Raw genomic sequence first — 23780 nt, forward strand, 5'->3', positions numbered from 1 at the left:
GCAATCTCTGCGTATCCTTTTCTAAACTTCAATATATAAATGAGAACCCAATGTATTAAGAGTGAGGATTCTTGTAATATTTTTTAGCAAATTAATTTACTTTTTTGTGCTGTTATGTAAAAGACAATTTTTTTTTTAAAAAAAAATTTTAATTTTTTTTCTTTTCGGTTCTGTTTATTGGAGATCAAAGTAAAATAATCTCAAAAATTTTAAAACAAGTGATAATTAAATAAATTTTAACTCGTCGACATAACAATGAAAGGAGAATGAGGGAAAACAAAAAGACTGAACAAGTTTTTTTTTTTATTTTATTTTTTAAAAGCTATTCAAACATAAATATTGAACAAGTTAGCGTATACTTACATAACATTGAACAAGTTAATATATACCATATCAAGCTCATAACAGCTTAATTCACCAAAAAAGCTAAGCTCATAAAAGCTTATTTATATTATATATAAGACGATTTATATGATATATGAGTATTTTGCATGAAAATTATTTATTTTGAGTAATAGGTTACAAAATTATGCCAATTTAAAAAAGGAGGGGCATTTTAGGCGAGCCATAATTTGAACCCATCACGCCAAGCCCTAAGAAATAAATAACAATGGTAAACTAAAATTAGACAGCCCATACATGAAATATATAAAAATAAAATTAGAGGAAATGCCAATTTATATGCGTATAGATAATTAGATAAAGGGTGCACCAACAGCAGCAGACTACGGTCAGTCCCAGTGTGAGGCAAGATGGAAGCGCTCAAGGCCTGCAGCGTAAGCTTGAATCCATTGAAGCACCTGTTTCACCTTGGCTCTTCCACAACCCTCATCAGACGTCCCTATTCTTCCTATGCTCTTATCCTTTGCTGCCGCTCTTCCACCACAACTTCCACCGCTGCCGGCAGCAACCGCAACCGCAACCGCCGCTTATCTTCTACATCAGCATCTTCTACTTCCGACAGAGACGCTGTTCGAGCAATTCGATTGAAGAAGGTACTTCATTAACACACACACTCACACACATACACAAAAAAAGAAAAAAAGAAAAAAAAAAAAGTGATTTTATCAATCTTCTCTTTAATTCTCTCCAACGAAATTTGTCTTTTTGGAACCAAAAACCCTTAAATGTTGTTTTATTCATTGTTAATGATGGGTAATTTAGGTAGAAGAATTGAGGAGCAAGGGTCTGGAGCCATATGCTTATAGGTGGGATAGGACTCACACTGCTAATCAGCTACAAGATTTGTATAGAAATCTTGGGGACGGCGAAGAGTTAAATAGTGAGGAAGACCATGTAACCGTAGCAGGAAGAATTGTGGCTCGCAGAGCATTTGGAAAGCTTGCATTTTTCACTCTGAGAGATGACTCTGGGATCATTCAGGTTTTCCTCCCTCACTTCTCTTTTGTTCTGCTCTTCCTTCCCTTTTTGTGTCTTTTTTCTCTAGTAAAGGTCTCGTACCCGAGCTCTTATGTCTTCCAATCAATTGAGACAGGTTTGTGTAAAAGAAAATTATAAATATTACTTTTTTCTTTTTATACGATTTGTGAATGAATGGAATATGGTGGAGTTGCCGGTTCTTTTGGGAACTCAGAAGGCTCAATAGCTGTAAACACATTCACTTTTAGTACGGGACGACACTCATTGAAGCTGTTAATCATTGTTTGAACACAGCTCTACTGTGAAAAGGAACGGCTTGAAAGTAATCAATTTGAGCAGCTTAAGACTCTTGTTGATATTGGTGATATACTTGGTGCAAGTGGCTCAATTAAGCGGACAGAGAAAGGCAAGTCTTACAATTTTTTCCGTCCATATGTACCCATGTTAAGTTCCTTTTCTGTATGTATCTATAAGCTCGTACAAGGTATATTAAACTAGAATTTCATCTTGGTTTCTTCAGGGGAGCTTTCTGTGTATGTGAATTCATTTGCAATTCTTACAAAATCTCTACTCCCCCTGCCAGACAAATACCATGGTTTAACTGATGTGGATAAGCGGTACCGCCAAAGGTGAGTTGAATTCTTTGTTCCTCTTTCATTGGAGCAGTGCAATGTGCTTGGGTACTGCGATAATATATGGTTTTATAAATATATTCATCAATTAAGGAGAAATTATATGAAGGATTTGATTTCATAGCAAATCTTTTGCTCTGAATTTCAGCGAGGTGTCAAAAAATATGATGGTTACCCTTTGTATTGTAACTTATGGATTCTTACTTTTTTCAGAGTTCTTGTATTTGTGAAATGCTTATGTTTCATTGGTGATCTATTATATTTTACCTTCTTTTTTGTTTTTAATTTTTGGGTTGGGGGTTGTACTTTTTTATCTTTATGAGGAGGGGGAAGAAGTGTGGGGATGTAATGATGATTATTTTACGACGCCAGAGATTTGGTAGATGCACAATAGCTGATTTGTGAGACTCGATTATACTCTAACTTCATATTTTTTATATTAAGATATGTAGATATGATTGCAAATCCTGAGGTGGCTGATATATTCCGGAAGAGAGCAAAGGTAAGTTATACCACTCTCTTTCTTTCCCAAATGTAAATTAAAAACTTATTAAGCATTCGCGTTCCTTTTCTTCTCCTTAACTTACAAATTTGTTTATTTATGGAACTTAAAAATTTATTTTTATGAAATTTTTTACATTTGATTCATGATGCTTCTTTAGCTCTCAAGTTCTTATCTCCTCATATTACTACTGTCTTAGAAGAGTTGGAGAAGTTCTCAGATTTAATTCACAAAGCACTTGTTTTCCTTCCATTTCCTCACCAATTTGTTAGAAGATATGTATTTATAAAAAGAAAAAGTTATCTATGCAAGTAAAGATTTTTCTGTCCCAATTTTTGGCCCATCTTTGTCTTTCTGTGCAAGCCTGTGTATAACTGTCTTTAGAAATTGTAGTACAAAATAGGCTCAATACGCCCATTTTATTTCTGTATATTGTATGATTGAAAATGCATTGCTAATTTTATTTGCTGAGACAGGTTGTGTCAGAGATGCGCAAGACAGTGGAATCTATTGGTTTTGTTGAAGTTGAAACACCAGTTCTTCAGGTTTGATTTATATTAAAATGTATGAGGACCATTCGTACTTGGAGATTGGTTTTTGATTGACATGTTCAACTAGGGAGCAGCTGGTGGAGCAGAAGCTAGGCCATTTGTTACATACCACAATTCACTGGGAAGGGACCTTTATTTGAGGATAGCAACAGAGCTGCACTTAAAGAGAATGCTGGTGAGATTTTATATAACATTTTTTTCCCCTTTGGGTAATAAACTATAAGATTCACTTCAAAGGCTTACATCTCTAAGAGATCAAAAACTGTGTTCATGAAGTAGTAGCCAAATGTCATTCCTTTATAGGAGAATATCATAGTGTATATCCTGCAGCAATGAAGTTCCCACGATTTTGGGCTTCTTAATCATGTCCCTTCTTAGAATGATTGCTTTCCTATAAGGTCGTTTAAATGGAAATGTAAATCCCATGGAACTTTTCATTTGCTGAACATCTTTACATGCATAACAAATGGTACTGTAGTAACTTAATAAAGCTTTCTCACTTTTAGACTGTATGGTATTTTATATATAATATTGCAGATATGTATATGTTTTTCTGTTTACTTCCTTACAACATAACCTTGATGAATTAAATCTGTCTGTCAACATCAGGTAGGGGGGTTTGAAAAAGTATATGAGATTGGCCGAATATTTAGAAATGAAGGCCTTTCAACCCGTCATAATCCTGAATTTACCACCATTGAGGTAAACTCATTATTAACATTTCTTTTGTTTACTAACTACATGATCAATTTGAATGTACTTTATTCGGTTCCAAGTATCGATTGCTTTATCAGAACACGTATTAATTTGCTTATATATTATAAATGAAGCTCTAATCAGAATTGGTATTAGTTTGATTGTAGATGTATGAAGCATATTCAGACTATGAAAGCATGATTAACATGGCAGAGGAAATTGTTACTCGATGTGCACTTGCAATTCATGGGAAGCTTACCATTGATTACCAGGTAAAAATGTAATTTAATATCATAAGTTTGCCACTAAGAATCTTTATGCTATCAAAGTTTCTGCCCAGCAATGTGTTACAGAGGTGGCTTTTAAGCTGTTGAAGTTATAATATGTCTATCCAGGGTGTTGAGATATGTCTTGAGCGGCCTTGGAGGAGGGAAACCATGCACAATCTGGTAAAAGAGGCCACTGGGATTGATTTTAATGAGTTGGGCAATGATCTTAAAGCTGCTAAAGAAGTTACTCTGAGGATCCTAGGAGACCTTGATAACAAAGATAAATCTTCCATCGAAGCATGCTCATCACTTGGCCACCTTCTTAATGAGGTTTATGTGCTTCTATAGTTCATAATCTCAGTTTAATTATTTATTGTTATTATTGTAGTTTTCTACTTTTCTTTTAATCTGCAGTCATCTATTTTTTCTGCATAATTTTTGTAATTGTCCAGTGAAGCTATAGATTATGAAAATGATTAAAAGAAATCACTTAACATGGTAAATATTTTAGTATGTATATATTTTTACTCGATTCTCTCTTCATGCAATTTTGATCAGTTTTTATCATTGGTCCAGGTTTTTGAAATCATTGTAGAACCAAAGCTTCTCCAACCGACATTTGTGTTGGACTATCCAGTTGAGATATCTCCTCTAGCCAAACCTCATCGCAGGTAATAATATTTAGCCCGTGAATAATTTAATAGAAAAGATATGTTTTCTCCTTTTAATATGGCACTTGTCTCTGTGAACTTCCTTTGTTCTCCACTATCAGGCATGCTGGGTTAACAGAGCGATTTGAACTTTTTATTTGTGGCCGTGAGCTGGCCAATGCTTTCTCCGAATTGACTGATCCTGTAGATCAGGTAAACATAAACACTTGAATTTGACCATACTGAGTTTATCTATTGCTGTAAATATTCCACAACTTATGTACATTGGCTGCTGGCAGAGAGTACGCCTGGAAGAGCAAGTTAGGCAGCACAATGCGAAGAAAACTGAAGTTGTTTTGGAAACGGATCATGCAGATGGGAAAACAAAGAAAAATGAGGATGACTCATATGAAGTGACTCTTGATGATGATTTCCTAACAGCTTTGGAATATGGAATGCCCCCGGCTTCAGGAATGGTATAGCCATCCTTCTATCTATATTAATTTGTTAAAGCGGGTTATCCTTATGTCCAGTGGTATCTATTTTAGATGCATCTCTCAGAGCACTTCCTAATGGAAAAGAAATTGTTTTTCAGGGACTTGGAATTGACAGGCTAGTTATGCTTTTGACAAACTCGGCCAGTATTAGGGATGTAATTGCCTTCCCAGTGCTTAAGATTCAGCAGTAGTAGTGACATGGCCAAACCAAGTTTTTTACTTGTGAGATTATTTATTTATTAGAGGCCACAAGGAGAGGATGGTTTGGCCCGAGTTTGGAGCCTTTTTTAATTTTTGTTCAGGTCCCAATTCTTTGGCCTTAGTTTGTTTCAGGCTTACTACTGCATGTTTTTGATTATTTGGAAAATGTTTACCTTCGATACTGGTGCTAACTCCTGTTTTTGCATATTGAATTTCTTTTTCTAGATCTACTTTCTACCTCTGTAGTCATATATGATGTTGCCCGTTGGAAAAATAATGAAGAAATTGACCACCTAACAAGATATATGATTACCGCGTCACTGCAGAAGTATAAGTTGATCATAAAAACAAATTGCTAGGGTAGACAAAGCAGAAATATGTCTGTGTATAAGTATTTTAGAACAATAAAATTTTATTCGTATTTTCAGGAATTGATTCTTTTCAAGTGATTTATTGGTTAGAATATCTTCATACATTGAAACTTACTGGTTTTGCTAAGGTAATGTCGAGTTTTTGTGAATTGTATTATTATGTGCTTTGCGTCAGGAGGCATATCTTCAACTTGATAGGCCATATAATTAAATAAGAAAGTCGCATCCTTCATTGCTATGAATATGATGCCATGTGAATGAGTTTTGGGTTGAAAAGAAATTGTTTGTGGTAGTTGGTAGTTGTTATGCAAGACAATTTTTCCAGAGAGGGGCCTCTGTCCCCGTGATCATGTACATGCTGGGCATGCGCTTGTCACTTAACACATTATGAATCATCATCATCATCTTACACTCTTTCTCACCTTCTTACCCCTGTTTGTTTTCAGTCATTCACAACTTTTATTGGCTCCCAAAAATCATCATTACCATGTGTCGCCAATTCCTCCGCTTGATTCCCGATCACTGTCGCTGTGACACATGGAACTCTTCCACATATACCTTGTTCCACTTGTAGGTTCAACTTTGGACTCTACATGATAGGATCTTCCTAATCCTAGGAAATGGTGTTCTCTTGATTTCAAATTTGCTTAAGGAACCATAAAATTCCATATTCCAATGACGCAAAATCCAATAGGTTTAGTCTTTGCTCCTCCTTTGTTAGCAAGTCAAAATATAGAATCACTAGTTGTTAGCAAATACAAAATCACAAGATTAGAACGTAGCCTTGGGCTAAAGAAAGTAATGAAGGAAGCAAAAAGGAAAAAAGAAAAGTTAAAGCCTTTTAAGACAGACCTTCTATTAAGAAAATGAGAAGGCAAACCATATTCCATAGTTAAGAAAAGAACAAAGATCAAAAACATATTGAGGTTGGCACTTAACATATACACCTTGCCAAGTCAAGTCTTTTACGCCCCACCCAGCCCAAAGCTTTGGCTTCATTCTGCACATTTCCCTTTTTTTTTCCTCCCCCCCCCCTCCCTTATCTGGGGGTTAAAAAAAAAAAAAAAAAAAAAAAAAAAAAAAAAAAAACTTCATCGTTCCAAAGATTATTAGAATAAGCAAACATGTGAGGGAACTTGAAAGCTCTGGTCGAACTCTTAAATACAAAAGAAAATGGAAGCTCCGCCTCTGAATGATGGCTAATCATTTTTAATAAGCAAAATTGAAGGTCTTCCTTTTTTCCACACCACAGAACCATCTTCATTTTAGAAGTCAGCCATCGATTTCTTTTTAAAAATTAAAAATTAAAAAAAAATGAGCCCTTGATAATTCATTGATCTCTTTGCACTTTGCATGCATGGTATATATGATATTCCAATCCAAACGGTTTTGATCAATGAGTTGGTAAGGATGCAAGTATTTTAAGACCGCTCTCGAGAACAGCATATATTCTCCCTGTATTAACAAACTTAAAACCCCACATAAATTTGTCATCTATTAGGCAGGGCTCTGCCTTTTGGATTGAATCTATATATAAATCCAATGACGTGCAACGAAATTCACTTTTTAAATAAAATAAAATCTTCTTTTTGTTAGAGCATATATTCTTATGATATATGAAAGTAATATCATACACCGCTTTGCAAGGAAAAGCAATAATAATGGAATTGGCCTCATTTGCATTAAAATTTGAAATTGGTAAAATATATAAACTTGGCAGTTACTATTAAAGGTCCTTTTGGAGGGAGGGAAACATTAGTTAAGAGTTGGGAGAATGTTTAGGAAGTTGGGTCACTCAGTATTCCAAATTTGCAAGTTGGTATTTCTCTCTCTCGGCTTTCCCTTCTGTTATTCTTTCTAAACTCTCAAACTCCCTGATTAGATTTCTTTCTCCTTTCAATCATGTCAATGGAGGGAAAGAGGGTATGTTTGTCATTTTATGGATATCCATAGACCAATTTGTTTTGGGTTCTCAGGTAGATTACGAAAAAGGGTGTCCTTTTATTTCGTATGTATAAACAGGGGAAACAGAGGTTTCTGGGTAATTTGGGTTTGTTTGAGAGCTACTCGCTTCTTTTGGAGTCGGAATTCACCATTGCCGGCTCCAAAATCTCAACTTTCTTTATGGGTTTTCATTTGTTTATGTTAAAACCCCAGCTTTCTCTCTGACGAATCTTAAAACTCAAAACCCAGTTATACATTTCAGTTCTAGTTTTGGTACACATACAAAATATTCTCTTTCTGTATATGATTCCATTACTTTGGAAATTTGATAGAAAATACCTTTTATTGATGGAGTTTGTCTGCTTCAGATAAGTGCCAAATTGGCGAGCATCTCCATAATTTTGTCATCTGGATGCTATGCCTTTGTTGAATGTTTGAAAGAAAGCCAATGTGTTTTAATATTTAGATTGAATATTGTAGAGTGGGGGCTGTGAACATGGGCTAATTAAAGTAATAGTAAGTTGTTGTTGTTGTTGTTGTTGTTAGTCAAAAGGCAAAAGAAGATTTTTTAATGAGGGTTTTGTTCTGCAAGATCCATTGTCCCTCATTCATTTGCTTCTGTAAACCGTCTGCTCATATTTACACGCCCGGACCACTGAAATTGGAGAATATCCCACATCCACATGTGCCTTCAAAACTTGTTTCAGTTCCTGAAGCCTCTGATCAATTAGCTGGTGAGGCTAAACTCACGGAGGAGACGCTAGACCATGAGAAACAACAACAACCTACTCTGAATTGCAGAAAAAGTAGTCTCAAGAAGCCTAATTCAAGCTCTGGTTCTCCAAATGAGGAGCAGAAGAAGAGAGTACAATGGATGGACTTTTTAGGGAAAGAGCTTGTTTCAATTAGGGAATTTGAATCCAGGTCTCTCTCTCTATCTCTGTATTTATTTTATTATTATTATTATTTTTTTTGGTGCTTAATTTTGCTTTCTTTGGCATTTCTTAATCTATTATGTTAAAAAATAATTCCACAATTAGCCATTTTAAAACTAAATTGATAAAATCTCTATTGGGTTGTCTCGGTGTCAATCATGGGTTTGATTCACACTCCATGTTCTGAGAAATATTTACCATCCGAAAAGAGGAAAAAACGGGGTCTTTGTCTAAAGAAATTCCTTGAGAAATGGCGGATGTATAGAACCTTTCTGCGAGAGAGTGCTTTTTGTAGTAAATCCTACTAATCTAATCTCAATACTAAAGTTCTAAATCTTGAGGTTCTTGAAGAGAGAAAGAATTTATGTTTATTTATATAGCTTGCATCTTAATCCAAATGGGACCTTCTGGAGAAACAACTTCGTTGTGTCATTCTTTTTTATCATTGTTTGTATAAGGGAAATGTCCAAGGTTAGCGGTGTTGTGAAGATAATTCTGAATTACTGCATCCCCAAAAAGAGTCAACTTCTGGAAGACTTTTTTTCTGCTATACTTTGTGAAAATGGGAACTGAAATAGTGCAAAGATATTTTCTTTTTTCTTCGTTTTGGTACGTTAAGTGAAAGTTAATAGCTGCATTTTAAAGCGTGGTTTACGAGTTAAGATGTTATATTAAAAAATATAAAATTATAAGATAATCATTAAAAAGAGTTGCATTAGTACTAAATTAAGCATGGGAACCAATGGTTGTGCGCATTGAGATAAAGGAATATTTGTATATAATTGGTTTACTTGGCTTTGTCTCTCTTCACTTTGGCTCTCAATGCAAAAGACTTCCCTTATACAAGGTGCTTTAGGTGCTCTTATATCTCTTCAATGTTGTAAGAGCTTCCCAGTTTGCATTCTTATCCTGATTGGTCAGACATGTGATGAATTTTTAGAAGATTTCTTGTTTTAAAAGTAGAAAGAAGTTGTCGTAATTTCAATCTGGATCTGGGTTTTGATTAGTATGGTGTTAGATGCCAAGAACTTGTTGACAAGATTACTCCGTGGGCGTTCTCTGTCTATTATAGGCAACCTACCTTATAGTGATTTCTCTCGTGTTTTAGAATTCAGTCATAGAACCGATTTTTAACAACAATACTGTATCATGGTGTTTTGGTGAACTTTAAAAGGTCATAGAATAATAAGGTTTGGAACTTGTTTTACCTTTGAGATGCTTGTTTCAACATCTTTGTGACTGACTCTGTTAAGACTTGAGAGTGAAGGTATTTCTTCACTTTTGTGCTGCCCTTGAAATTGGAGGATCTTCATGGCTTATTTTTGTAGGCAGGGCCAGAGGCATATGTTACATGTCATACTTCATCAATCAGATGATCAACAAATCATTTCACTTGTTTTATTTTAGGACGGTTTCATTGGAATTCCATGGATGGAGAGGAAAAGTTTTGAATAATTTAATAGATTAATCTTGAACTACTAAAAAAATAATATTTTGATACATGCTATAGTTGATATGGAAAGTATTAGATTTAGTTTTAAACTAATAATCTTTCTTATCCAGAGGTGAGGCTATATATTGCTTGAAACATGTGAATAAAAGTAATAGATGTTATTTATATTACGGTAGATCTACTTCTGTGTTTTGTGAAGGACCTTTGTTAGGAGACACATTTGAGTTCCCATTACTTAAATATTGTGTTTGTTAGAAATCAATGAGAACGATTCTAAAAAATATCGTTATTTCTTTTACTAGAGATTCAAAAGGAAGCCTTACAATGGCGAAGTTGGTACTGCAAACCCATGAGTCTCTGCATAATTAACTGATTATGGATCATTCTTTTTTTTTTTTTTTTTTTTTTTTAATCTTGATTAATTTTTATCTTGTCTATTTTAGTGAAGGTGAAGAAAGTGATAATGAAGATGGGCAGAATAGAGGTTGCATCTGCGTTATTTTATGATGTTTCTCAATTGGTTTTCACCTCTGCAAATTCTTAAAAAGTAAGCAACTATGGCGATACAAAGTAAGACAAATAATTTGGAATAAATTTCTGGAGCTGCATCACTTTTGAAGTCTGGTTTCCATTCATACAACCTCATGCATTGGCTCTCAAAGTCAAAGAAGACTTGTTCATAAGAACTCAATATAGATGTTTACTTTTGTTTTTATATATCAAATTGTTAACAATATGTTGGAATCACTCTTATTTTACACAGGATGAGTTGACGGAGTCTTTATTTAATAAAATGGCTATTTCATCATTTAGACATAAGTGATGTTTTATCACTCTCATATTGCACTTGCCTATTATTGGAATCATGATTCATATGCATTGATAGAACACTACATTGATGGGGAAATTAATCAAATTTACAGCCCAGGCTATTGAGAACAAAATACAAAAGACTGGTTCTCTCCTGCTAATTTGTCTTATTCCACTCCTGCAAACCTTTAATCTTCTTTGGAGCGAATATGGGCTGTGCATTACAGGTGGTAGGATACCCTGGAAATTTAAAACCTTTGCCTTGCTTTTCGTTTGTGGACAACTGGAGGGTAAATATAACTATATAGATATATGATTCCCACTGTCGAGATGAGGCCAGCTGCATATCCAATCCCTACTCCTTCCCATGAGAACCATGCCTTGTCTGCCTCCTTTTCTCCTCGGTGGGGCAGCTGCTGTTCCTCACATGGAATTTGAATTTGCATTCCACAGAGTCCACTGTTGTTGGCATAAGAGCTTGGATCATCCATTGTGTCCATCTGGCCACCCACTGGGATTTTACCAGTGAGCATGTTGTTGCTCACATCCAAATTAGAAATTTCTTTCAGTTTTGCAAGTGATTCTGGAATTGAACCAGACAGTTCGTTGTGAGATAAGTCCAAGCTCTCCATACTCTCCAAATCACCGAAACTTGATGGTATGTTGCCAGATAGATTGTTATATGAAATATTCAGAAGTTTGAGATCCTTCAGCTTACCTAATGAGACTGAAATTTCTCCTGAGAGTTGGTTCTTTGATAGGTCTAAGAAAGAGTAGATACTGAGGCTGCGGCTTGAGAGACCTTGTTTCGATTTTTTCCAATTCACTATCAAGTCGTGGAATTCAATTAAAAAGGTGAAAAGATCAAAAATAGACGAATATGTATCCGGTGTTTCAATCATTCCAGCAAGATGTCCACAACTTGCAGGGATTTTTCCTGTGAGATAGTTGCTTGAGATGTCAAGAATCCGGAGGTTACTAAGATTGGATATATGATCTGGGATTGAACCATTGAAATAGTTGTTTCTTAAGCTGAGAACTTGAAGGGTGGAGATTTGAGAGAGAAAGTCTGGTAATTCACCAGTGAGTTTGTTATCATGGAGATCTAGATGCTCAAGATTGCTCATTTTTGTCAAGTTTCTAGGCAATCTGCCAGAAAACTTGTTATTTCCCAATGCAAGAATTCTAGTTTCTCGAGAAAATGTGGTTGGAATATCACCTGAGAATTGGTTGGATGAGAAATCAATGTAAGCTAGCAAAGCTTCAGGGTCAAAAACAGGGAAATTGTTTCCAGAAAATCTGTTTTTCGACAAGTCTAATAGAAGGAGGCGATATATATTGGAGATGGATTTGGGAACCTCTCCCCAGAAGTCGTTTTCAGCCAGCATAAGAATCATGAGCTCAGTGGCATTACCAACGTTATCCGGTAGTTTACCAGAAAAATTATTCCGAGACAGGGAAAGAACTGATAAACTTAGAGAGTTGAAAAGGCGAGGTGAGAGTGGACCTGTAAGTTTGTTATCTGACAGAAAAATGTTGCCAACTTCCATTTCGGCGAGCCACTGTGGAAATGTTCCGGTTAGCTGGTTCTCGCTCAAGTCAAGAAAATCCAGACTCTTCTGAGTGGAAATCCAGTTAGGGATTTCTCCAGCAAGGCCACAAGATTTCAAGGACAATTGAGAAAGCTGCTTACACTTTGGTACCATCTTTGCATTCCCATTGTTATTCCAAGTCAGGTTATTTCCTCCAACAAACAATTTCTTCAGGCCTTCAATATTGAACAACCACAGTGGAATCTCACCGGTCAGCAAGTTGTTTTCCAGCTCCAAGGTTTCTAATTTCTCCAATTTCTGTATCGATGATGGGATTCCTCCAGTCAGCCTGTTGTTGCTCAAGGACAAACTGGTGATGTTGGATAGATTGCCAATCATAGGAGGAATGTCCATGGATAAAGTGTTGTCCCTCAGGTCCAATACTTGCAAATCTTTCAAATACATGATCGAAGATGGGATTCCACCATCAAATTTGTTGCTCCTAAGGGACAATTGTTGTAACTTTGTGAGGTTTCCAATTTCACCAGGAACACTTCCACCAAGAAGATTTTCACCCAACTTCAAAATCCTCAAGTTCCGAAGAGATTCCACGTGCTGACTTAGAACACCACCGAGAAAGTTGCTACTCAGATCAAGATATCGCAGATACTTCAAGTGGAAAACTTGTGGTGGAATGGAGCCACTGAAGTTGTTGTTCATCATATCGAGGTGAACCAATTTGGTGAGATTAGCAAGCTCATTCCCAGGAATCTCACCTTGTATGTAGTTATAGGAGATGTCAAGCAAAGCCAAGCTCCTAATGCGAGAGAGTGGCTTCAAAATGCTTGAACTCACCATCATGGGCCCTGATGACTCCATGGAAACGAGAGAACCAAGATGTAGAGCAATCACAGACCTTAAATCTGAGCCAGAACTAGGAGTACTACAGATGACCCGGTCCCAAAGACAACAATCTGATCCGGGCTTCCAAGACTCCAAACTAAAGAGTGAATCATTGGAGGAGTTTGTAGAGCTGATGAGGGAAGATTTAAACTGGAGAAGGGCGTGGCTTTGATCTTCAAAACAGCATAGACAAGGGGTAAAGAAGAAGAGGAGCAGTGCAAGTAAGTGGATTAGTTTGGGCATTGTGTTGTATTTGTGGGTTTCTTTTTCTTTAATTTAATGGCTATGCATATAACATACATGCTTATTGATGGAACATCACGAATTGAAGCTGGTGGTAGTGGTGGTATTGTTAGTTTGGAAAATTATGGGGAAAACTATGGACTGGAGGCTTGTGTTGCCTGGCCTGCTTCATTTATTGAATATGGGCAACCAAAAAGTGATATTTGACTTCGTCGTCAACTTTTTCATATGAATGGAGAATATTTTTATTTCTCTGTCTGTTTTCCACAAACTTTCAAACAAAGGCTGCCACCGCCCCTTGACTCGATGAATAATATTGTACTGACTATTGAAATGTCATCCGATGGAAATGGCCATTAATCTAAAGTTGCCATGCTGTCCACAGTACAAAACGCGTTGGTTCAAACTAAAATTCTTTTCTCTATTTAATATTCAGTATACTATAATTGTCATGTCATCAAAATATAAATAAATGATGCTATTTGAAAAAAAAAAGAAAAAAAAAAAAGAAGAAGAAGTTCAGAAACAACACTTGGGAAATCAAATAAATTTCTCCAAAAACTAATTCAGAAGCAGGGCAATGCACCAATTCGTATCAGTGAAACCGATTTCTCTTAAGCACCAGATGGCTTAGCCATTAGCCAACCCCCATGTCAGCACCTGATGAGCTTATACAAACTGCAGCTCAAGTCCTTTTATTTTGTGGAAGTGAATTCCTGGCTCTATTTCTTGTTGAATCCAAACAAAGATTTGATGGCATTGATCGCACTCTCATTGATAAATGATTCATCAAATCTTTTTAACAGAGGTTCAAATTCCTCAGATTTTCTTAAAGCGGCCAGGTCTGGATCCGAACGGACTCTCTGTCGACAGTGGTAGTTATAATTTCAAAAGTGGCTCTATTACAGTATTTAGAAAACAGATAAGGCATGGTTGTATATCGTATTCTTAAATATTGGTCCATTCTTTACCTTGAAGTCTTCAAATCCGGCTAGCAAGGCATCCTCAAGGGCAGACAGTCCAGCTTGTACCTTTTTGAAAATGAAAAAGCAATATAAGAAGCCCCTTGGGCCTGACAAGTTATTAGCAAGTTGTAAATAAGATAGAATGATAGGTAGTGAAAAGAGGCATAGTGGAGAATTTGGTTTTGCCACATCCTAGATATTATTTCTCATTCAAAAATCTCCCTTAAAAATCCCAGACAAGTAGGTATTGGCCATGCCAAAACCAAGAAAGATGTTGGCGCATATAGATTTAACAAAAACTATGGAAACATGATACAACCATTCTAATTGCAACCATGCAGGTGGCATCTGCATTTAACAAAATGCTGCAATAATAATGAGAGCAATATACTATCATATTGGTTAAAATTTGACAACAAACAAGAGTCATACCTGATTAAGCTTAGAATAACAGCAGGCAACATTGTAACTGGCTACTGAAGCTTCATATGGATCTGGTCTCGATCCTAATACAGACTCAAATTTCTCCAATGCTTCCTCATATTTGGCATTCCTTTTGTTAACCAGTTAAAAGGAAAAAGGTATTCAGAATTAATCTCTGAGTATTGCATTTGCAGTTAAGAGAAAAATAAATTGTGTTCGATCATGACTTCCAATCTTATAGGAGGTCATCATAATGAAAATGTTGTTTCTCTATCAAACTGAATTTTCAGGGTTACCTATAAAGCTGCAACCCTTCTCGAAGATCCCTTTCTCTGCGTTCTTTCTGTTCCTTCTTCCTCAAGTAGTTTTGCATCTGAAATGATTATACATGTTATAGACCTGCATGAGGAGTATCACTACTCACAGGATGTAAATCTAGGTACTCACTTGAATTTCCCTCACTCTGTTGCTAATGACACCAGAATTTCTTTCAGCTCTGATTATCTCCTTTTCTGTTAACTCACCGGTTTCCTCCAACTTCCCTGCAAAACAAACAAGAGCTAACAGCTTAGATCTACAAGGCCACCAAAATCTTGAATTTGTTGTTGTCCAATCTGCTTGCAGATTGTACTCGATGATCAGATATGGCGGGGATCAAGTAATGTTTAACCAAAACCAGGTGTTGGAGTAGGAGATGAACTGACCATATCTCTTCTGCATTTTCATGAGTAGAGGACCAATCCTCTGACGAATGGTGTACATTGTCCTCCCATATTCTGCAGCAGGCCATATTTCTTCCCCAAAAACTGCACTGCATGTGTTTTAGAACTTTTATGGTCACATTCTCAACCATACATTTCATTGATGATCAAAGTGCCAACAAGATAACTTAATCATATATATATATATGTGTGTGTGTGTGTGTGTGTGTGTGTGTGTCCATAAAACTCAAACATGAAATGAAAACAATCATCATTTGACACCCATTATACAACATGTTCATATCCCAATAATCTGGTGGACATTAATTTCTGATTCCCCAACATTCACTACAAATCCCAATCATCTAAACGAAATTCACGAGTGCTCATGAGCCACTTTGATGACAATGATGGATAAAAGTTCCATGACAACATATATTAAGTAGAGTAGCCAAAGCAGTATGAAATCCTTTTTAAAAGTACAATTTCATCAAGTAGAGATGTGAAGCACCCTTAATCATGCAAACAAATATGCAAGAATAGAGATTAATACATATTTCAAAATAACAATATTATATATATATATATATATATATATATGGATTGGATAGGAAATTAAACCTAGTTGCAAGTACTTTATCGCCAACAGTGAACAACCCAGTCTTGTCGGCAGCTCCACCGGGCGCAATGGCATCAATATAAGTTCCACCATCTCGACCCTTCGCGAATCTGAGCCCATATGGCTGCACCAACTCTACTTCATACTCTTCATACGGTTGTTGCTCTTGCTCACCCCCTTCTCCATCACTTTCTGTTGTCTGGGACTTGGGCTCAGTTTCCGATGCCTTTACTATGAAAAGCGCAGGCTTTGACAACTGGGCACTGAGAAAACAGCTTGAACTAGTATTACCACTGGTACAAGCGGTGACAAATGAAGAATTTTTGGATAAAAAGTACAACTTATTGGTATGACAAATCAAAGCTGGGATGTGCTTTCTTGGCAGTGGTGGTGAAGAACAGAGAGATGGATGAGTTGTAGGAGCTAAATACATTGTTGTTGGTACTAAAAAATTCTGGTATTTACCAGTTACTGTGTTTAAGACGTTCAAGTGTTCGAGAGAGACACATGGAGGAGAGACTGATCCACACCATATCTCTCTGCTCTCAAACAAAAGGTTTAGATTACGAGTTCAACGACTAGTGGCTCTTAATGCAATTCTACCACGTAACGCCACGTGGCGTCTTAAACCAAAGTTGACGTGGCCCGTCTTCCCATCCCTTCGTTGGCAATTTTTATTGAATTTTTATCAACATATGCGAAATATATTCCTACTATGAATACAATTTCAATTTCTCACTACAATTGACAATATATTAATTTATTAGTTATTATTTAATACACATTTAATTATTTTTCTAATTTAAAATTTTAATTTTTAATATAATTCAATTAAAGATGTATTTTATTTTATTAAATAAAATAAAATAGATCTTATTTAATATTAAATATATACGGAAAGTTAAAACCTTAATAATTTATATTCTATAATTTATGATGATTAAATCATATTTTTATTACGTTCATAAATACAACAAAAATCTAATTACCATTAAATATTATATAATGAATAATGAGAAATAATTGATAATTAATTTTATCCTCGTTTGCTCGCATAAAAATTGGATTTGGGGAACTTAAACGGGTGCTTCTAAAATTCACATCATGTTATTTGTCGTATAAACTGTAGAAGCAGATTCCTCCTATAATTTTATTTTATTATATATATATATATATTATTAAAAAAAAAAAAAGGAAAAAAGAAAAGGGGTTAGAAAATAAAACATTCTATTTCACAATTTTTGCTCCTATTCAAAATACAAAAACAAATCAAAGGCAAGACACGCCTCATTTATGGACATGGGATATACAAATACCGTTAAATAGACTGTGGCATTAAAAAAACAAACTCCATAATGCTTCTCTACGTCTCTCTTTATCCTACAACCACCGTATCAGTTGTGACTTACACTCAAAACCCATTCCAATTCTCCAACAGCTCAATATTTTCAATCTCATTTATTTTCTATGCTCCCCTCAAACAAAAACAACATGAAAAAGGGAAATTCGGTATCTACAAGCATGTGGATCTGCAGCATGCTCTAAAATTTTCTAAACAAAACTTTTAACCCAAAAGGATAATTGGACAACTAGACTCGGATATTGATCTGTTCAGCTTGTGGTTGAAGGCATTCTCCAACGACTAGGCTTCAAATTTTGAATCCCAACCCCATAACGCTAAGCTTAAAGCTTTTCTTCAACTGCTTGCTACAGATCTTACAGCATTCTCTTCGGCAATTGGACCTAAGAGTTTTAGAAAGTAACAAAAATGAAAAATAAAACGGACAGGGAAACACAGGTTGCATTGGCCCTCAAAAGTCATGAAAACAGAAGAAGCTTTACTATCTATCAAGAAGAAGGAATAAGAAACAGAGAAAGAAAAAAAAGTATGCAATCAAACCCATAAATTATTTCTTCAAACTATTGCTAGAGAGGACTTTCTTCCCGTATGGACTGGTCCGGAGAACACGAGCATGGGGTTTTATGGCATCCACCAATTTACCATGAAGGTTACCCTGCTCAACAAAGCACGGATGATTTAGACTTGTTACAACAAGAAAAACAAATTCCCTCTCAAATCTTGGACTCGGTATTCTACGATCAGTAATTGAATTGCCCACTAGAAAAGCAACAAAGATGATATTTTCATGTTGATGGAGTTCCATCATATAATCGAACCATTTTGGCCCCATATTTTAATCAGAAAATCTCTATTACAGGGGTTTTCATTAACTAGTATATTTCCACAAGTTTTGAGCCTTTAATGTAGGTAAATGCTAGAAGAGGGTAAACAACATTGAAGGCTGGCTCAATAGAAATATGGCTTCCAAACAGAAATGATTATATAAAGTGAACATGCTCGTACACCACTTGTAAGTGCACGTAGGAAAAAAGCACGACTTGACATTGTTTTGCATTGAAGATTTAATATACAAAAAAAATTATGGAAAATAAGGAAAGCTGTACAAGAAAATTCATCCTAAGAAAAATGTCTGCCCATATCACCCAAACTTGTGATTTATTTAAGTGAAGATCTCATAACGTAATCACAACACAGAGGCATGCTTAGATCCAATATTTTTATCACAAAAACAGATGGCATGATACGATGCATTCACTAACCTTGGATTGATTAAGTGCTGCTTGGATGACATAATTTCCATAAGGATCCTGCATGATTTGATCTAGACGTGGATTATCTATAAGCTCCTGAATAATACAACTGCGATGTTCTTCAGCAGCATATTTCAGGCTCTTTTCCACCACGTTACTGCTATGCTTCTGCATGGACAGATCCCCGTAGTTACCCTCCAGTTGATCAAGAATATCTGTGGTTGCCCATGGAAGCTGAAGCTCAAATACAAATTGGACAACATAGTTCCTGCATGCATTTCAAAGCTCAATATGGCAATAATGAAGCAAGGATTTCAAAGGAGTTCTATTTTTTTATCAAATACAGAACACTACAATAGTCGGTAGTTATCTGGGTGTTTCCATGCTAGGAAAAACGCAAATAGAAGCTCACTGATTCCAGCACTACATCTAGATGAGAGTAACAAAAGACTATCATTGGGATTGACTAAACATATCCCACAACAGCCATCCTATCCTTTTAATCATTACTAATCATGTTAAAACATTCCCTTATTGACCTGCTAACAAACTAGAACCAAATGCCTCCAAGAAATGGTATTAATAACCACATGACATGTGTGACCAGTAAATAGTCAATTATAACAAAGTTTTCAAGAAGAAAGGGGAAGAACAGAATACCCGAAAGGATCTTGGGAAAGGATTAGAGCATTTGATGTGATCTCACAGATTAAACGGCGTCTTTGCTCACCATCAGAATGGATAAGGCATTTTTGAAGCACGCAACAGCCATGACGGTCAGTTGCAAGCTCTACACAATTAGTAGTTGCAGCTTCAAAAAGGAACTGCAAAATGCAATTGTTACCAATCTTTCATTTCATGCTACATACTTCCTTTAATCTAAACTGGAAAACAGTGCAAGGAGCCAAGTTCCACAATAACTAGGCTCTAATCTTTAATCTTTGCAGCCAGGAAAATCAAGGATGTCATCTCTATATGACAAGTTAAAGTGAGATGGGCTTGGTTGCAATAACTAGACAACATTTAAAATTCCCTCTATACGTGAACTTCAGAAAGAAAATTAAGCCTAGATATTAATATCCCTTACCTCACTATACTCGGGCATTAAGTACTGCAAGCAGCGTTGAGCAACATGGTTGCCATTCATGTTCTTTATTAGAGTCACTATACCAGGCTTTAGCGAGGAAACAACCATGGAAAACTGCTCCGGAGACTTGAGAGTTTCAATAACTTTTTGAACAGCCCTAGTCCTGTGGATGGGAAGAAATCTCATTTCAATTGTCTGAAAATGATAAGAAACAGTTGCTCAAAGACGAAGACAAACACATGATGGCAAGCACTAAGAGGCACAGTGTGTGTGTGTGTGAGAGAGAGAGAGAGAGAGAGAGAGAGAGAGCAAACCCATGCATATCACATGAAATTCTAACAAGCTCCCCTGACTTTCTAGTGATTGAACGAATTATTTGCTTCTGCTGATCCTCATCACACACTTCAAGCAGCTTCTGAACAAGGTAATTCCCAAAAGGATCCGTCATAAGCTCGACAACGTGGTATATGATTTCATCAAATATCTTTTTAACATCTTGTGGGGTGCCTTCAGCAAATTTTCTTTGTAAGAAGCGGCAACCGTGCTGGTCTTTAGCCATGAGATAAATTTTACCAGTTACTTCATCCAGAGAGTTATATTTCGGAGGCAGTGGCTTCAGATCAGTACCATCAGGGAACAAGCACCATGGAATCAAATTATCCAACTGAAAGTATCCTCCGCTTGGAGTAGATAACTTCTGCCGGAGATGACCAATGGGGAGAATTTTTTCATTTTCACCAACACAAGCAAGTGATTCATTTGCTCCAATGGAGCCAAACTTCACAGCTTTTAGTGTGTCCTTTCCATGTGACCTTGTTAGAATCTTTTCAGGGAAACTGCGCAATCCCACTTTGTCCAAAACTTCCATTGTATTAAAGTCTGTTGAAGAAAATGGAGGATTTGATTGGTTAAAACTCCTGATCGTTGCAAAATTATTCCAAAATGGCTCCTGATAGAGTGGCACCTCAAAATGCGGGTGCTTTGGGTTCCTACTCATTATCCTGCTTGCAAAATTGCCATTTTCTGGCGCCAGATGCTGACCCTCCAACAGCTGATTATGCAGCTGCTGCAGGAACCGCTGGTGCATCCTACTATAACTGCGTTCATCTTCAATATTGCTCCAGTTAATTTGATGCTGGTTTATTTGTTGTGAATGAAGGTAAGGAAGCCGAGATTGTGTGTCCAGAAAGACTTGTTGCTGATCAGACATTACAGGGAACTGCATACCAGGAACAGGCAAATTAGAAAGGAACTGAAAACCATGCATTGGATGAGCCATCGGAACAGCAGCAGAGAAATTTTCTATTGGCTGGAAATAATTAACTTGGTGTCTATTGAGTTCTTCAGTATTGACTTTTGACAAATTTGTGGTTTGCTGGACAACGTTTGTGCTAAGTATATTATTTAGTGGTCGAACAGGAGGAACAACCAGTATTGGTGAATCCATAGTGGAAGTTTGTTTCTTTAGGCTGTTTGGGAGTTTTCCATCCTGAGAAAAGTTATAGTTCTGTACGGTTCTACAATTTTCCAAAGGCTTACTCCCAGCTTCCATATTCACTCCGCCATTAAAGCTCAGTTCTGCAAATGCCGATGTCAAGGAATGGTCATCAGGGAGCTGCGTTTCCTCTGGTTGAACACCTTTTACTGGTGACCGTTGAAATTTATTCAGCAAGTTTTTTCCCACATCCAACCTCTCATTGTTTTGAAGTTTCTGGCTTAAAGGCCCTTTGTAAGAGTTCACAGAGATGGAAGACAAGCTTTTGTCCAAGTACACCCTTTTAGGTTCAGAATCCTCAGAAGGTGGATTGCCAGAAGTAGCATTTGGTATCTCACCGAGAAGTTTCTCAAATTCATCGAACTCTAGTTCAGTTCTCCCTTTTTCCATTTGTAATTTATAAAATGTCTAAGAATGCCTTCAGCAAATAGTGCAAGCTTTACTAGGTAATCAATGTCCACAGAAGCCCTTCATGGAAAAAGAAACATAAAACCATTATTTTCATATTAGGGAAATCAACTTCACCGAGAAACATACGCTTACCGAAATACCATCAACATCTAATTATATAATCCACATTAAGAATTAAAAATAAAAATAATAATAATACTAAGCATTTTCCAAACAAGAATTCAAGAATCCAGAACCAACTAGTCCACTCCTTCCACTGGAGCAACAACAGTTGATAATTTGAAACCTTTGTAGTCTCACTAGCAATCACATTTCCACATTCCTCACCAACATATCCCAACTCCACAACTGATATGAACAACATAAATATATAACAATCTGAGTATCAAACAAGACAAAAAGAGATAATCAACGCCCAAACCCAGTCCCGAAACAGAGTTCAGATATGATAATACAACTTTTGCGATCATCAAATGGATCATCCTCAGAGAATCACAAAAAGATTTCAATTGAACTATTTGCTTTCTCTTTTAAGAAAGAATGTTGATAAATCGGGTAATGCAAACAAAATAGAGGAAAATTCCATCAGTTTCACCAAATGTGCGTAAAACCAAAGAAATCGTGATCGGGCAAGAATCAAATTCAGTATGACAAAGCTATAAACTTTTTCCCGAATATATTCATATAAAAGAAGACGAAAAGAAGAACGAGGAGGGGTTGTGATTAAAAAAATTAAAAAAAAAAAAAAAAAAAGGAACAAAGAATGCAGATGAGGAGTGATAGAAAGAACCCAAAAAATAAAATTACATTACCAGTGAGAAAGGCAGGACCTTGGCGCATCAAAGGCTAAAAAGTTGAATTCAGAAAACAGAAAAACAAAATAAATTGTATTATTATATAATAACTAATTTAATACACTATCATATAAGAAAGGAAAAATAGAGAAAGGGAGTGCAAAAGCGAGTGGCAAGTGTCTGTTAATGTTGGACAGAGAGAGGCGGCGTGAAGAAGAAGGAGAGGTTTCCCAAAAGCAAGTGTGTGAGAGAGAGAGGGAGACAGAGAGAGAGAATGGCACCAACTATAATCGCCAACTCGCTTATATAGTTTGTTTTTTTGTTTTTTTTAGACTACATTTACATTTACATGCATGAAACAAGAAAACGGACCTGCAATGCATATTGGCATTGCCTTTCTCTCTCTTACTCTCGCATTCCGGGTCTTGGTTTTGGGTCTCGTCACTTTTTTTAAATGCTTATTATAATATTTTCATTCATGCAATTCAAAAATAAAATAAATTATTATACAGTCACCTTTTAAGGTCTGGGCCTGCTCTGCTCCTACTAGCTGTCCCCTTCACTGCCCCCTTTTCCTCTCTCATTTTATTCCACCTTGGCCTATGCGCCTCTCTCTCTCTCTCCCTCTATTCTCGTTTTATTCCACCTTGGCCTGTGCGTCTCTCTCAATTCTCCTCATTCTCCCCTACTCTCCTTTTTAACAAATACGAGGGGCATCACTAATTTTATTATATATGTATATATATATATATATATATTTTTTTTTTTTTCTTCCAAATTTTTAAGAAAGTGGAATAACTAGGTGTGGATAAGAGCAAAACAGAAAAGCATTGCAGCCACCACCACTGAAAGTACAAACTGTTTTTGATTCTTGAAACGTTTAAACGTATGCCCAGCCTAAAAGACAAGGGCTCCATTTCACAGCCGAAATTATGGTTCACTAGGATCTTCTCCTAGACTCAATAAAAATCGAACCACTACACCAGATTACATTTAACAATTGCTGCTAGAGCTCATTATATCCAACAACCCATAAGAGCTCATACTCAATTGAGAACCACAAGCTAATCAGAACATAGAAACCCAATTACTCAATCATTATT

The 23780-nt window shown here is 36.2% G+C and overlaps 5 protein-coding genes across 7 annotated transcripts; 2 read left to right on the plus strand and 3 right to left on the minus strand.

Moving 5' to 3' along the window:
* The first annotated feature begins 654 nt into the window (after positions 1–654).
* LOC107415008 (lysine--tRNA ligase, chloroplastic/mitochondrial) lies at positions 655–5604 on the plus strand. The gene is made up of 14 exons (XM_016023257.4): positions 655–995; positions 1165–1383; positions 1675–1786; positions 1901–2009; positions 2457–2514; positions 2991–3059; positions 3133–3240; positions 3675–3767; positions 3929–4033; positions 4157–4360; positions 4607–4701; positions 4803–4893; positions 4980–5156; positions 5276–5604. Exons 1-14 carry the CDS (start codon positions 753–755, stop codon positions 5366–5368), a joined length of 1776 nt encoding a protein of 591 aa, XP_015878743.1. The 5' UTR covers positions 655–752; the 3' UTR covers positions 5369–5604.
* A 1807-nt stretch (positions 5605–7411) lies between these two features.
* LOC107415059 (uncharacterized) lies at positions 7412–10920 on the plus strand. Its single transcript, XM_016023327.4, has 2 exons — positions 7412–8617; positions 10525–10920. Exons 1-2 carry the CDS (start codon positions 8265–8267, stop codon positions 10586–10588), a joined length of 417 nt encoding a protein of 138 aa, XP_015878813.3. The 5' UTR covers positions 7412–8264; the 3' UTR covers positions 10589–10920.
* A 15-nt stretch (positions 10921–10935) lies between these two features.
* LOC107415057 (receptor-like protein 46) lies at positions 10936–13817 on the minus strand. Its single transcript, XM_016023325.4, has one exon. The coding sequence runs from the start codon at positions 13567–13569 to the stop codon at positions 11140–11142; it is 2430 nt and encodes an 809-aa protein (XP_015878811.1). The 5' UTR covers positions 13570–13817; the 3' UTR covers positions 10936–11139.
* Positions 13818–13965: 148 nt separating this feature from the next.
* On the minus strand, positions 13966–16830 carry LOC107415058 (protein MET1, chloroplastic). The gene is made up of 7 exons (XM_016023326.4): positions 16280–16830; positions 15662–15768; positions 15405–15499; positions 15254–15330; positions 14967–15087; positions 14541–14600; positions 13966–14432 (listed from the first exon to the last, which is right to left on the minus strand). Exons 1-7 carry the CDS (start codon positions 16708–16710, stop codon positions 14292–14294), a joined length of 1032 nt encoding a protein of 343 aa, XP_015878812.1. The 5' UTR covers positions 16711–16830; the 3' UTR covers positions 13966–14291.
* A 657-nt stretch (positions 16831–17487) lies between these two features.
* LOC107415029 (pumilio homolog 12) lies at positions 17488–23719 on the minus strand. 3 transcript variants are annotated; one of them, XM_025072368.3, is made up of 7 exons: positions 23194–23719; positions 22696–22729; positions 20292–21940; positions 19978–20140; positions 19551–19714; positions 18900–19158; positions 17488–18292 (listed from the first exon to the last, which is right to left on the minus strand). In XM_025072368.3, the coding sequence occupies exons 3-7, from the start codon at positions 21860–21862 to the stop codon at positions 18185–18187; spliced, it is 2265 nt and encodes a 754-aa protein (XP_024928136.1). In that variant the 5' UTR covers positions 21863–21940; positions 22696–22729; positions 23194–23719; the 3' UTR covers positions 17488–18184. The 3 variants fall into 3 exon arrangements, with proteins under 3 accessions (XP_024928136.1, XP_015878769.1, XP_024928137.1); XM_016023283.4 differs by lacking the exon at positions 23194–23719 and having other exon boundaries at positions 17488–18020; positions 18178–18292; positions 22696–23164; XM_025072369.3 differs by lacking the exon at positions 22696–22729.
* Between the last annotated feature and the right edge of the window lie 61 nt (positions 23720–23780).

This window comes from Ziziphus jujuba, chromosome 4 (genome assembly GCF_031755915.1).
Source record: "Ziziphus jujuba cultivar Dongzao chromosome 4, ASM3175591v1".
Lineage (NCBI taxonomy): Eukaryota > Viridiplantae > Streptophyta > Magnoliopsida > Rosales > Rhamnaceae > Ziziphus > Ziziphus jujuba.

What these genes read in the sequence shown, in the direction of transcription:
- LOC107415008 (XM_016023257.4), top strand. Translation starts at nt 753, where the DNA reads ATGGAAGCGCTCAAGGCCTGCAGCGTAAGCTTGAATCCATTGAAGCAC. An exon ending in TGCACTTAAAGAGAATGCTG is followed by an intron (nt 3,241 to 3,674) that starts GTGAGATTTTAT and finishes TGTCAACATCAG; the next exon opens with GTAGGGGGGTTTGAAAAAGT. An exon ending in AGCTTACCATTGATTACCAG is followed by an intron (nt 4,034 to 4,156) that starts GTAAAAATGTAA and finishes ATGTCTATCCAG; the next exon opens with GGTGTTGAGATATGTCTTGA.
- LOC107415059 (XM_016023327.4), top strand. Translation starts at nt 8,265, where the DNA reads ATGAGGGTTTTGTTCTGCAAGATCCATTGTCCCTCATTCATTTGCTTC. An exon ending in ATTAGGGAATTTGAATCCAG is followed by an intron (nt 8,618 to 10,524) that starts GTCTCTCTCTCT and finishes TGTCTATTTTAG; the next exon opens with TGAAGGTGAAGAAAGTGATA.
- LOC107415057 (XM_016023325.4), bottom strand. Translation starts at nt 13,569, where the DNA reads ATGCCCAAACTAATCCACTTACTTGCACTGCTCCTCTTCTTCTTTACC.
- LOC107415058 (XM_016023326.4), bottom strand. Translation starts at nt 16,710, where the DNA reads ATGTATTTAGCTCCTACAACTCATCCATCTCTCTGTTCTTCACCACCA. An exon ending in GATAAAGTACTTGCAACTAG is followed by an intron (nt 15,769 to 16,279) that starts GTTTAATTTCCT and finishes AAACACATGCAG; the next exon opens with TGCAGTTTTTGGGGAAGAAA. An exon ending in GAAGGGTTGCAGCTTTATAG is followed by an intron (nt 15,088 to 15,253) that starts GTAACCCTGAAA and finishes GGTTAACAAAAG; the next exon opens with GAATGCCAAATATGAGGAAG.
- LOC107415029 (XM_025072369.3), bottom strand. Translation starts at nt 21,862, where the DNA reads ATGGAAAAAGGGAGAACTGAACTAGAGTTCGATGAATTTGAGAAACTT. An exon ending in CTTTCCCAAGATCCTTTCGG is followed by an intron (nt 19,159 to 19,550) that starts GTATTCTGTTCT and finishes AAATGCATGCAG; the next exon opens with GAACTATGTTGTCCAATTTG. An exon ending in CAGCACTTAATCAATCCAAG is followed by an intron (nt 18,293 to 18,899) that starts GTTAGTGAATGC and finishes TTTGTTGAGCAG; the next exon opens with GGTAACCTTCATGGTAAATT.